This window comes from Erythrolamprus reginae, chromosome 4 (assembly GCF_031021105.1).
Source record: "Erythrolamprus reginae isolate rEryReg1 chromosome 4, rEryReg1.hap1, whole genome shotgun sequence".
NCBI classification, from domain to species: Eukaryota; Metazoa; Chordata; class Lepidosauria; order Squamata; family Dipsadidae; genus Erythrolamprus; species Erythrolamprus reginae.
The window spans coordinates 65,889,902-65,902,499 of record NC_091953.1 but is presented as its reverse complement, the minus strand read 5'-3'; the positions used below and the strand labels follow the sequence as shown (position 1 = coordinate 65,902,499).

Here is a 12,598-nt window from a genome sequence, read left to right as displayed (position 1 = left end):
CAAGCATCCTACTTGCTTTTCCTACTGCCCGACCAAACTGCTCACCCATTTTGAAACTGTCAGAAATCACTACCCCTAAATCCTTCTCTTCTGAAATTTTTGCTAACACAGAACTGCCAATGCAATACTCAGATTGAGGATTCCTTTTCCCCAAGTGCATTATTTTACATTTAGAAACATTAAACTGCAGTTTCCATTGCTTTGACCATTTATCTAGTAAAGCTAAATCATTTACCATATTACAGACCCCTCCAGGAATATCAACCCTATTGCACACTTTAGAGTCATCGGCAAATAGGCAAACCTTCCCTACCAAACCTTCCCCTATGTCACTCACAAACATATTAAAAAGAATAGGATCCAGAACAGACCCTTGTGGCACACCGCTTGTAACCTGTGTCTGCTCAGAATACTCGCCATTAACAATAACTCTCTGATGTCTATGCTTCAGCCAGCTTGAAATCCACTGAACTATCCAGGGATTAAGTCCAATCTTCACTAATTTATCTATCAGCTCTTTATGTGGAACCGTATCAAAGGCTTTGCTGAAGTCCAGATAGGCAATATCCACGGCACCACCTTGATCCAACACCTTTGTGAAATACTCAAAGAAATCAATGAGATTAGTCTGACATGATTTGCCTTCAGTAAAGCCATGCTGATTTGGGTCCAATTGTGCTGGAAAGGATGCTGGCTTGTTGGGGCAGCGTTCCTTCACACAGATCTCCCACCACCTCCTCCTCCTCCCTCCATATATCTGTTAAGGTAGAAGTTGGACTCGAGGAAATTGCTTCATGTAAACTTTCTCCTCTGGGCATCCACACACAGCAGTGTCATCCTCCACTTCCTGAGCTGACTGTACAAGTAACCTTTGAAAGAATTGGCCACTTGAGACAACTGGCTACATGAACATTTCAATTCAGTTTTTATAATCCACTCTAGCCAATTCTATTACCTGCCCCAACAAAGCAGAGGAACACAATAATCAGAAGAGGGGATCCACTTGCAAAAATTCCAAAGCCAAATTTGAAAAGAGGAGAAAGAAGAACAGCAGCCCAGAAGAGAAAGTTGAGAAGTGTCCATGGTCTTCTGGGAGGTTTAAATTGTTGCCCAGGAAATAAGCCTTCTTGATTATACTTCTCTTGTAAGGCATCCTGGGGGAGAGAAAGAAGATTTGTTTAATGTTCTAATTACTTATGCTTTCTTCTATATATCTGTATACTGTATTGGTAAATGTTGATAGAATGGCAAGGACAGTTCCTCAAAAAGGAGAACAGGTGAAGACAAAAGAGTGCTCCCTCTGTGCCCCAAAGGTGCATTTTCAAAAGGCAACTGCACTTTCTTTGTTTTTGCTTGAAGACGTTTCATTTCTCATCCAAAAAACTACTTCAGTTCTGACTTCAAGCAAAAATTAAAAAGTCCAGTTGCCTTTTGAAAAAGCACCTTTAGGACAACCCTTACTTGGATGACTGAGAATCTCCATAGACCCCTCTTGCTCTCCCTCTCTCTCTCTCCTATCCATCCATCCATCCAAATTCAATGTAAACATTCTGCCACCAGCAGCAATCAAATTATTTCAGGAAGTCTAGACAAACAGTATGAAAATTCAACATACCCATTCAAGTATGTTTGATCAACATTCTCTAACACTTTTCTACTTAAAACTGAAGATAAACTTTCCAAAATTAAATATAGACTCAGATACTAAAGCATCAAAAAAGAAGAAAATAAAAAGGTACAATTCCAGTTTTTAAAATTTATTTTATAGCTAACAGTAATCATTGGAGCAAATCAGGTTAGGGGTACTTTTCTAAGGAAATACACAGATGTGATAGCAGAACAATTGTATTAACTCTCTTTAAGAACTTCATAAATAATCATGTAAGATCTTTATGACAGGGCTTTCTCACTGCAAGAGAAAAAATGCTTGGAGTTATAAATATTGTTTATTCTAAAATAATTGCTCTATTAGCACATACAGTAGCTCTGCAAGTTTTTAAATGCAAAAAACTCATTAATGCAAGCAACCTATAAGCCATTGTGGCACAGTGATCAGAATACAGTACTGCAGGCTACTTCTGGCTGTCAGCAGTTTGGCAGTTCAATTCTCAGAGGCTCAAGACAGCTTTTTTTCCTTCCGAGGTTGGTAAAAAGAGGGTCCAGGTTGTTGGGGGCAACATGCTGACTCTGTAAACCACTCAGAGAGGACCGTGAAGCACTGTGAAGCAGTTTATAAGTCTAAGTGATATTGCTATTGTCATTTACCTTTTCCTGATAAAGTGTATGAAGCCACTTTGCTGCTTCTTTTTCATCCAAAGGGATATCTTCTAAAGGAAACCTCCTACGTTATAGAAAAAAGGTTTAATAAAGATTTTTTATTAGAGTAACAATAATTATAACATGAAAATATATTCAGGATTAAAAGATGTTAACATTGTTCTCTCCTTACCAGACCTCTATATCCTATAAAAATGCATTTTATGAATGTACCCTTACATTGTAAATACCGGTAGGTAGAACAAGTGACATATGAAAATGTTGCAGTTATTCAATGTAGCCATCACTTAGACTGCACTTAAAAGTATATACAGTGGAACCTCAACATACGAGCAGCTCTACTTGCGAGCAACTCGAGATAAGAGCTTGGGAGGGAGCGTCATTTCCGTTCGCCTCCCGAGCTCACATCCGGGATACGAGCCACGCCTCCCTGACTCTTTCGGCGAAGGAAGGAAGGCAAGGAAGCGCCCGGCTCCTCTCTGCTCGTAGTATCCCACTTGGTAAGCATTCGCTTGGCTTCTGCTTGGGGGTGGGGGGGTCCTTGGCTTCTGCTTGGGGGTGGGGGGGCCGTCCCCGCTTTAGGAGCAGCAAAGAAGCCACGCGCCGGTTTTGAAAGATCGGAGCCAGCATGGAAAGCTTCCCCAGGCTGGCTCCGATCTTTTAGAACACACGCGCGGCTTTTCCGCTGACTCCTAAAGCGGGGAAGTTCGCCAGGAGTCAGCAAAGAAGCCGCGCATGTGTTTTAAAACATCGGAGCCGGCATGGGGAGGCTTTCAATCAGCCCCCGAGCCCCCAACCCGGACTCGGGGGTTGATTGAAAGCCTCCCCATGCCGGCTCCGATGTTTTAAAACACACGCGCGGCTTCTTTGCTGACTCCTGGCGAACTTCCCCGCTTTAGCAGTCAGCGGAAAAGCCGTGCGTGTGTTTTAAAACATCGGAGCCGGCATGGGGAGGCTTTCAATCAACCCCCGAGTCCAGGTTGGGGGCTCGGGGGCTGATTGAAAGCCTCCCCATGCCGGCTCCGATGTTTTAAAACACACGCGCGGCTTCTTCGCTGACTCCTGGCGAACTTCCCCGCTTTAGGAGTCAGCGAAGAAGCCGCGCGTGTGTTTTAAAACATCGGAGCCGGCATGGGGAGGCTTTCAATCAACCCCCGAGTCCGGGTTGGGGGCTCGGGGGCTGATTGAAAGCCTCCCCATGCCGGCTCCGATGTTTTAAAACACACGCGCGGCTTCTTTGCTGACTCCTGGCGAACTTCCCCGCTTTAGGAGTCAGCGGAAAAGCCGCGCGTGTGTTTTAAAACATTGGAGCCGGCATGGGGAGGCTTTCAATCAACCCCCGAGTCCGGGTTGGGGGCTCGGGGGCTGATTGAAAGCCTCCCCATGCCGGCTCCGATGTTTTAAAACACACGCGCGGCTTCTTTGCTGACTCCTGGCGAACTTCCCCGCTTTAGGAGTCAGCGAAGAAGCCGCGCGTGTGTTTTAAAAGATCGGAGTCGGCATGGGGAGGCTTTCAATCAGCCCCCGAGCCCGGGTTGGGGGCTCGGGGGCTGATTGAAAGCCTCCCCATGCCGGCTCCGATCTTTTAAAACACACGCGCGGCTTCTTTGCTGACTCCTGGTGAACTTCCCCGCTTCAGCCGACGTCTTTTCCCCTCAGCCCTCGGGCTTGCACGCATTAATCGCTTTTACATTGTTTCCTATGGGAAACAATGTTTCGACATACGAGCTTTTCGACGTGCGAGCCTCCTTCCGGAACCAATTAATTTCGTAAGTCGGGATTCCACTGTATTACCTTTTTTCTCTCTTAGAGTATCTTCAATTTTTTTTTAAAAATGTTTTTGAAGATGGGCAAAATGCCATTATTACACTCTTGAGCAATCACTGTAAAATCTGAAACAATAGCTTAACTTCAAAGCTTTCAATTTCAAAAATTAAAATCAATGAATTATATTTACTGAATTGATAGAAGTAATGTTTTTATCTCCTTTGATTTTAATGATAATCTAACATTAAAAGATGAAACGCCATGGCTACAAGACTGAGCTCTAAGCACCCTTGAAATCTTGACTTTACCATGAATTCTTGCAGAAGAGAAGCAGCAAATAAGAACAGGCATAACAAAGAACTCGAACAATGAAGTAACTGGGATACCACCACCCCAAACCTGTTTAGATGAACTTCCAATCATTGCTCTTGGCAGAGTGGCCCTATGAAGAGCCACTATGAGTTACCATTTTGCTAAATTTTCTGCACAGCCTCTGTAAGATTTTATGTATCAAATTAACCTTACAAAAATTTACTTAGGCTGCAACCCTATGAATACCTACCTGGGAATAAAACCCTCTGAACACAATGGAACTTACTACTGGGTAAACATATATAGGCTTGCACTATTTATTCATAGTTATGTAGAAGGTTGCTGAAAGGTTGTACAAGTCTGAGCATGGCCATCCATTGAATATTTTGCTTTTAGAATATCCACATTGAACCTAAATGGCTACAAAAGTGGCATACATCTGTAACCTCCAGTACGATATATGGCTACACTATTAGTTTTCCCTTGGTGGACAGTCTCTGTATAGAGCTCTCTAAATTATCTGTCAGTGTACTGTATGGTCACATCCTGCAATAAATTTGCCACTAGAGGGAGCCGATAGCAAAGATCATATAAGGAACAATTTCCTTATCTGAAGCCAATCCTGAATATGGAAAAAAAGCATTTGCCTGATTGCAGAAATGTGAAATATATTTTATGTAAAACGTATTGCATTGATTTACAGTCCCCCAATCTACGGCAGCACAGGCAACCTCTGCTAGATTTTCATCTCATTCAAATGAATTCAAAGACTTAATTAAGCTCCTTACTGCTGTCTTAAAAATAGAAAGAAAGAATGGAGGCTGAGTATGGTTGCAAAGGAGTGCATTCTACAGATTAGGAACAGCACCGGAGGAGACCTCTTCCATTTTTCCAAGATGTTGATTTTATATGACATATTTTTGAAGTTTTGAAAGTTGTATAACTAGGGACCATAATGAGTTTTCATACTAAACCTGAAGTCAAGTGAAACAACAGAGGGTAATTTACCGAATTTTAAAGAAATTGATGATCTTAGATCCATATATTTGCTTCTATCCACTAATATTCATATTAAAACAAGTCTCTTCCAAACTAGCTCTGAAAAGCTAAAGATGGGAAAAGTATAGAGGTGTGGGATGGCGTTTTATTGCAATAATGCAATGACAGCTCTCAAGTTGCAAACCAGGCTTAAAAACTCACCTGACACACATATCTGCTTCATATTTCTTTCCATAAAGAATTCCTAATAAGGATGGGTTTTTGTTTCCTCTGAAGTTTAATGTTACATCATACACTGCTGAAACTAACACAAGAAAGATAACATTATTGTTTCAATATTCAAATGGAATATTGGTGGAGTTCAAGAGTTATTAATTACCGTATTTTTCGGTGAATAAGACACACCCTTTTCCTCACTAAAAGAGGCTGATAATTAGGGTGATCTTATACTCTAAATGTAGCTTCCCCCCTAACTAGCTGCTAAAGATCTTCCCAACTCTTACCTTGCAGGCTCTTTTATTCTTCTCTGCGAAGAATGTTTTCCAAGCCCTAAGTCTTTGCAGGGTTTTTTTCATTACTCTAACTTGCTCTGAGTAAATTTCTTTCCAGCCCTAACCAGGATCTAACGATGTTCCCAGCTTTTACCAGCTTGCAAGCTCTTTCATTGCTACTCTCTGTGAAGAATGTTTTCCAAACCCTGTCTTTGATTTTTTTTCATTCTCTATTTGCTTCAAATGTTTCTTTCTAGCCCTAACCAGGTGCTAACAATGTTCCCAGCTTTTACCAGCTTGCAAGCTCTTTCATTGTAACTCTCTGCCAAGAATGTTTTCCAAGCTCTGTCTTTTTTTGCTTTTTTCCCATTGCTTTACTTGCTCCAGATGTTTCTTTCCAGTCCTAACCAGGTGCTAACAATGTTCACAGCTCTTACTGGCTTATAAGCTCCTTCATTGTTTCTCTCTGCAAAGAAGAATGTTTTCCAAGCCCTAAGTCTTTGCAGGGTTTTTCCATTGTTCTACTTGCTGATAATGATGTTCCCAGCTTTTACTGGCTTGCAAGCTCTTTCATTGTTACTCTATCAGAATAATTTTTAAGCCCTTAACCAGAGGATAAAATAATGTGCTGAAGCTCACCAGACTAAGGAGGCTAGCCAGATTAATACCTGGTAAGCAGATTCCTTTCCGTATTTTCCTTCGCAAAAACTAAGGTATGTCTTATACTCTGATGCGTCTTATACTCCGAAAAATACAGTATATTGAAAGGCACACAAACATATATATTAGGACTATTATCAGTATATCTATATTTCAGAATAATGGCTGCTGGAGGCAGCAAAGAGTTTTAGTGATCATGCAGATTTTTGCAATCCAGCTGTGGTAGCTCTAGAATTACAGTGGTACCACTACTTAAGAACGCCTCTACTTAAGAACTTTTCTAGATAAGAACCAGGTGTTCAATATTTTTTGCCTCTACTTACATTTTCTACTTTAGAACCCGAGCCCGGAAAAATTTCCCAGGAAATTTGAGAGTGGCACGAAGGCCCGGCCAGTTTCCTGCCATTACCCCTTTTATCCCGGCCATCTTGGGCTTTTCTGGGCTGCCAGAAGAGCCTTTCGGTGGCGCTTAAAGAGGCTTTGGCAGCCCAGAGCGAACGAAGCATTTTCATTTCTGTGTGCTTAGAGAGGGAATAAACCACTTTGCTGTGGTGACTCCCTCATGCTGCCTCCTATACACCCGGCATGAGGTTGCCTCCCGAAGCGTCTGGGCATGGAAAGGCAAAAGGGGGCGATTTGCCCCGGCTAGATCAACCCTTCATGGCACCGGACCAGATTATCTCAGGGACCGCCTTCTGCTGCACGAATCCCAGCGACCAGTTAGGTCCCACAGAGTGGGTCTTCTCCAGGTCCCGTCAACTAAACAATGTCGCTTGGCAGGACCCAGGGGAAGAGCCTTCTCTGTGGCAGCCCCGGCCCTCTCGAACCAACTCCCTCCCAGAGATTAGAATTGCCCCCACCCTCCTTGCCTTTCATAAGCTTCTTAAAACCCACCTCTGCAGCCAGGCATGGGGGAACTGAGATACTTTTTCCCCCCTAGGCATTTACAATTTTATGCATGGTATGTCTGTATGTATGTTTGGCTTTAAAATAAGGGTTTTAACTGTTTTAATATTGGATTTTTATATGCTGTTTTTATTACTGTTGTTAGCCACCCCGAGTCTACGGAGAGGGGCGGCATACAAATCCAATAAATAAATAAATGAATGAATGAATGAATAAATAAATAAAAAATAAACAAACAAATTCGTCTTCAGTCAAACCAAGGAGCCACCACAATGAAGGAACGAGCGAGAGGAGAGGGGAGCCCTTCAGCATGGGAAGGAAGAGGTAGCAGTAGCAGCAGCCTTTCGGTCAAAGGAGTGGGAGTTTTCTCCCCTCTCGCCTGCCTGGGTTTCTCTCTCTGGCACAGTGTTTGGGAGGCAGCCACGAGCCGGGTATATTGGAGGCGCATGCTCCTTCTCGCCTCCTCAGTCCCTCCTTTTTTTTTTTAGCCTTAAAGTTTTGGAGTTTTTTTATTCCCCCTCACCTAACCTTCCTTTGGCAGCGACTGTTCTCTTCCTCTTCTTCCTCCTCCTCCTCCCACCCAAATTCCGAGCTTTTATTTCTTTCCTAATGGGTTTGCATGCATTATTTGCTTTTACATTGATTCCTATGGGAAAAATTGCTTCTACGTAAGAACTTTTCTACTTAAGAACCTGGTCATGGAATGAATTAAGTTCTTAAGTAGAGTATACCCACTGCATATCTGTGGGTATACCTGAATCTGGAAGCCCACCATTCTCTAAATGTATTGTGAACAGATTATGTCAGACAGATTATGCAAAATCTTGATGGTGCAATCATTTCAACAAAAGATTAGTGTTATGGTTATAGATTCCAGCGTAACTACAATGTAATAACTTACTTATTTGTTCCTGTTCTTTCAATAGGTTCGGATAATATCAAACCCATGTCTGTCTACAAAAAGATAACTGAAAGCCATGGTCTCAAGACAATTTCAGACTTTGATTTGGATGCAGACTATAGAGTAATCCTTGACTTATGACCATTTGTTTAGTGACCAAAATTACAACAGCACTGAAGAACGTTGGTTATCATTGTTGGCCCTCATAGTTCCAGCTCGCCATAAATAAGTCCATGATGATGTCCCTATAATCTCACAGTGACATGATTATGGGCATTTGGCAACTAGTTCACACTTACAACCTGTTGCAGTGCTCCATGACCTCATTATTGCCATCTGCAACCTTCCTTGTTGGCTTCCTCAGAAAATCAATAGGAAAGTCAGCAGGGAATGCTGGGGTAAGTCTCCCCCACCTCTGCATCTATTGTTTAGTTCATAAAATCTACTACATAAGTAAAATTAACTGTGATTAATTAGGTAAGCAAACTGGAGCACATATTACAAAATATTTGATAGAATTTGGCAAAATCACGTTAGTCCAAAAGCCGAGGTGGTGCAGTGGGTAGAGTGCAGTACTGCAGGCCACTAAAGCTGACTGCTGATCTGTAGGTCAGCAGTTCAAATCTCATCACTGGCTCAAGATTGACTCAGCCTTCCATCCTTCCAAGGTGGGTAAAATGAGGACCCGTATTGTGGGGGCAATATGCTGGCTCTGTTAAAAACTGCTATTGCTAACATGTAAGCCACCCTGAGTCTAAGGAGAAGGGCGGCATTGAAAAAAAATCGAATAAATAAAAAAAAGTAAATAAAAATGATCTAAGTGAGCAGGAAATTTAATGAAATGTGATAGTAGCATAAATCAAACTAATAGTAAGTTGTATCTGGTGGTTTCAATGGCTGCTATGGGGCAAAAGAACCAGTTCTTAAACATTTAGCAGCACTCCACTGATTAAAGGCCCCCCTAAGTTTGGGGATGGTAATTTAATTTGAATATGTACAGGTCTGAAAGGGATGTGAAGCCTATTTAAAAATAAAATCTTTTGGGAGACACATCAAATGTCATTTAAAATCAATGTCCTTATGAATGTTTAATAGCTTATGCCTTAGCAAGAAAGGAAACCATAGAGAGTTTCTCATGTTTTGCTTTGGCCTCAAATAAAACCAAATCAGAAAGCACTTGGGGTGGGTGTTAGGAAGAAAAATATTTTAATACAATATGTTGAAATGTGTATTCAAACGTTGCATTTGGACTTACTGATGTCAACCTGGCTTTACTTTTTAATGTGAAAGACTAATAAATAATAAAATAATATAATTGGTTCTCTATCAGAGAAAATAAATCGAGTGAATTCTAAACCCATTTAACTTCATTATCCACAGTGCTCCCTTAATGCTGCTGGCTGGAAGAATGAAGTTAAACATTTAATTCATCCGTAGTATTTAGCCAGCCAATACTTCCTATTTAACACCTTTTCCTATGTGGTATAACATGAGCTTACATCTCATATACGTGCTGTGAGTGCAAATTAGGCAATGTTTGAACATCAGCCAGCTTTAAAAAATAAGCTTAGAAACATAAAGTGTTAAGTAGCATTATTAATTTCTTTTAAAAAAGGAAATGAATCAAAGTATTGACATTTATTTATATTATTCACTATTTAAATACTAAACACTATATTAATACAGATATTGCATGTTGAAAATTTTAATGACTATCACAACAATTATGCTAAAAAACATAATATGCATATTCACAAACTGTGTAAGAGAGGCCAAATTGGTACCTGTTCCCCTGAGACATTGGACAGCAGTCGTAAAACCTTTGGTTCTGGGCAACAAGTGATATTTGAGTTTAGGCAGTCCTTTGGATTCAGCCACTTCCATACTGATACGATGCTTAGTTTCTGTAAACCGAGTTCCTTCACAATATAATAGAAACTGTAGCAGAAAAGGCAGGGAGGAGAGAAATCTTGCATTAAAGTACTGCTAAATGGTTTTACAGAAAGTTTTAGGGCATGAAACATAAAATAAACATGGGTTTAAATCTGGGTCAAAAGTCCTTTGCCTTAGAATAAAGATTAGAGAACATTCATAGCCTTTTGCCCTGAAAGCTTCTCCTATTAAAAAAACCCATTCTGATGCAAATATTGCTACAGATTAAAGTTTCTCAATTTTGGCAACTTCCAAGATGTGTGGATATCTTCCAAAACTTCCCAGCCAGCATACTGGTGATTAAAGTCCACATATCTTAAAATTGCTATGGTTGGGGAACACTGTTGTGGATGATGAAGGTTCTCAACATTCTTATCTCATCTCCAGAGCTCCCCTTATTTGTAGAAATCCACCTTTAACAGATTAACTGAGTTGGAAAGGAACAGCAGCAATGTAGCAGCAGTTTATCCCAAACGTACATTTTGGAATCAGAACACAAACCTGCCCACTGCAGTATTTTTTTCAAAGCCAATAAACCCTGCAATAATATTTAATTCTTCAAAATCACTATATTATTCCTAAATAAATGCCACCATCACTGGTCTGTGTTGCAACAATTCAAATGAGAACTGCATGATAGCAACGTTTTGTGCCATGGTTGCCTTATTTTTCCAGCCCATATAGGAAATAAATGCCCCAGCTCCTGTTGTTGAGTTAGATGCTCTGAAGCAGGGGTCTTCTTGGGTTGCCTTGAAGCCAGAAGCCTTTTTGTGAATAGTGTCCCCATTTAGACAGGGTCCCCAAATAGCACAAAAAATTATCTGTATTAAAAGAAAGGACAATACAAGCTTGAACTTCTGAAAGCCATGGAGATGGTTTGGTCAAAGATGGCCCTATTGCTCTTTTTAGAGTGCTCTTTTTGAACTCTGTAAGTGCATTTATTTGTACCAGTAAGTGATAGCATTCTTCAGTTATAATTGATCTGCATATACTGTACGTTACATCCGTCTGTAAATGACTAAAGACTGAATGTAATGATGTCTCCTGTAAAAGCTATGAATTTAATTTAATAATATTATACATCTATGTATGATGGGAAAAACAGATTGTGTACTGTATATGACCAATATTACACCTTATGAAAACACAGTACATATATCTATACAAATCAATATTTCTCTCTATCCTATTAAACGAATTGATGTGTGTCACTTACCCACATATACTCGGGATAATCAGCTAGACGTTTCAGCCCTTCCATAACAGTGTCTCTATCTTCTTCCCATTTTCTTTTGCAAAAAACGATCTCTAAGAAGTACCATGTCCATCCAATTATGGGCACAAACAATAGTTCTTTCTTTGCAAGAACTTTTGAACTCTAAAATACACACAAACATTATTTATTCATCTGAAATATATCATTGGCAAATTCAACCGCTTTCAAACGTGTTCTGAAATAGCCTAAATCATTTATCTAAAATTATCTATTTCCTGGCCAAAAGCCTGTGGTGTAGGTCAGGTTGAACAAATAACTGTCCCATGAGCACCCAACAAATTCAGAACAAAGTGTGACTTGGAAATTGTGCCTCCCCAACTAAACTGCATTGTATCTCTTAGATTCAATTTATTTTAATTTAATCAATAAGTTAGCACAAAATAAATACATCTAGTCTAACAGCTTCCTACTCTTGGATATAAAAAGGAAAAACACAAAATGTCAAATTCCCCAATTCCAAAGAAAATAACGTTAAGACCACTCACCCCTAACACACCAAACCGCTCTGTCATGGTCCAGCCACACAGAAAATCTATTTCAAAGTTGTGGTTAAGAATGATGATGACGTGTTCTTTTCCAAACTTATCAATTGTGGCCTGATCTGTGAATAAAGTGCATTCTGTTCCAGACCACCATTCCAGCAACATTACTAACTCTAGATCATGGGAGGGGGAAAAAATCAAGGATATTAGGTATGATAAAGCCTATATTCCAACTTGATCTTTGCTTAGTTAATAGATGTTAATTCTACAATTGCATTACTTACAGAGGATAGAAGAAAGCAACATATAATGCTGATTTATCATCGTGCAGACGCAAGCACAAATTGTAAAACAGTAAGTTTTCTAAATTTCAGTAATGCTTGGAAATTTTAATTGAATAAAATTGACCAAGGTCTGCAATGCACTTTAGTCCTAAACAGGAGCATCATTTTTATTAATAAGAATAATACTGTTTTTCAAAAACTCTTACAACACCAGAGGCATAATGTTTCCAACTTGCCAGCTATTAAACACAGTTAAATCCATTCTGGTTTTTGCATAGGACTATATCTTTATTCTATTCTTCCTTCTTTCC

The 12,598-nt window shown here is 40.2% G+C and overlaps 1 protein-coding gene across 3 annotated transcripts in view; it reads right to left on the bottom strand.

Moving 5' to 3' along the window:
- Nucleotides 1-12,598, bottom strand: part of AGPAT3 (1-acylglycerol-3-phosphate O-acyltransferase 3) — a 92,493-nt gene that overhangs the window by 8,181 nt on the left and 71,714 nt on the right. For all 3 annotated transcript variants that reach the window (XM_070750517.1, XM_070750516.1, XM_070750518.1), the window contains 6 exons: nt 12,007-12,176; nt 11,462-11,623; nt 10,098-10,251; nt 5,557-5,659; nt 2,266-2,341; nt 956-1,154 (listed from right to left, as the gene is read on the bottom strand). In XM_070750517.1, coding sequence (XP_070606618.1) covers nt 956-1,154; nt 2,266-2,341; nt 5,557-5,659; nt 10,098-10,251; nt 11,462-11,623; nt 12,007-12,176 — 864 coding nt within the window. The remainder of the gene's footprint in view (nt 1-955; nt 1,155-2,265; nt 2,342-5,556; nt 5,660-10,097; nt 10,252-11,461; nt 11,624-12,006; nt 12,177-12,598) is intronic.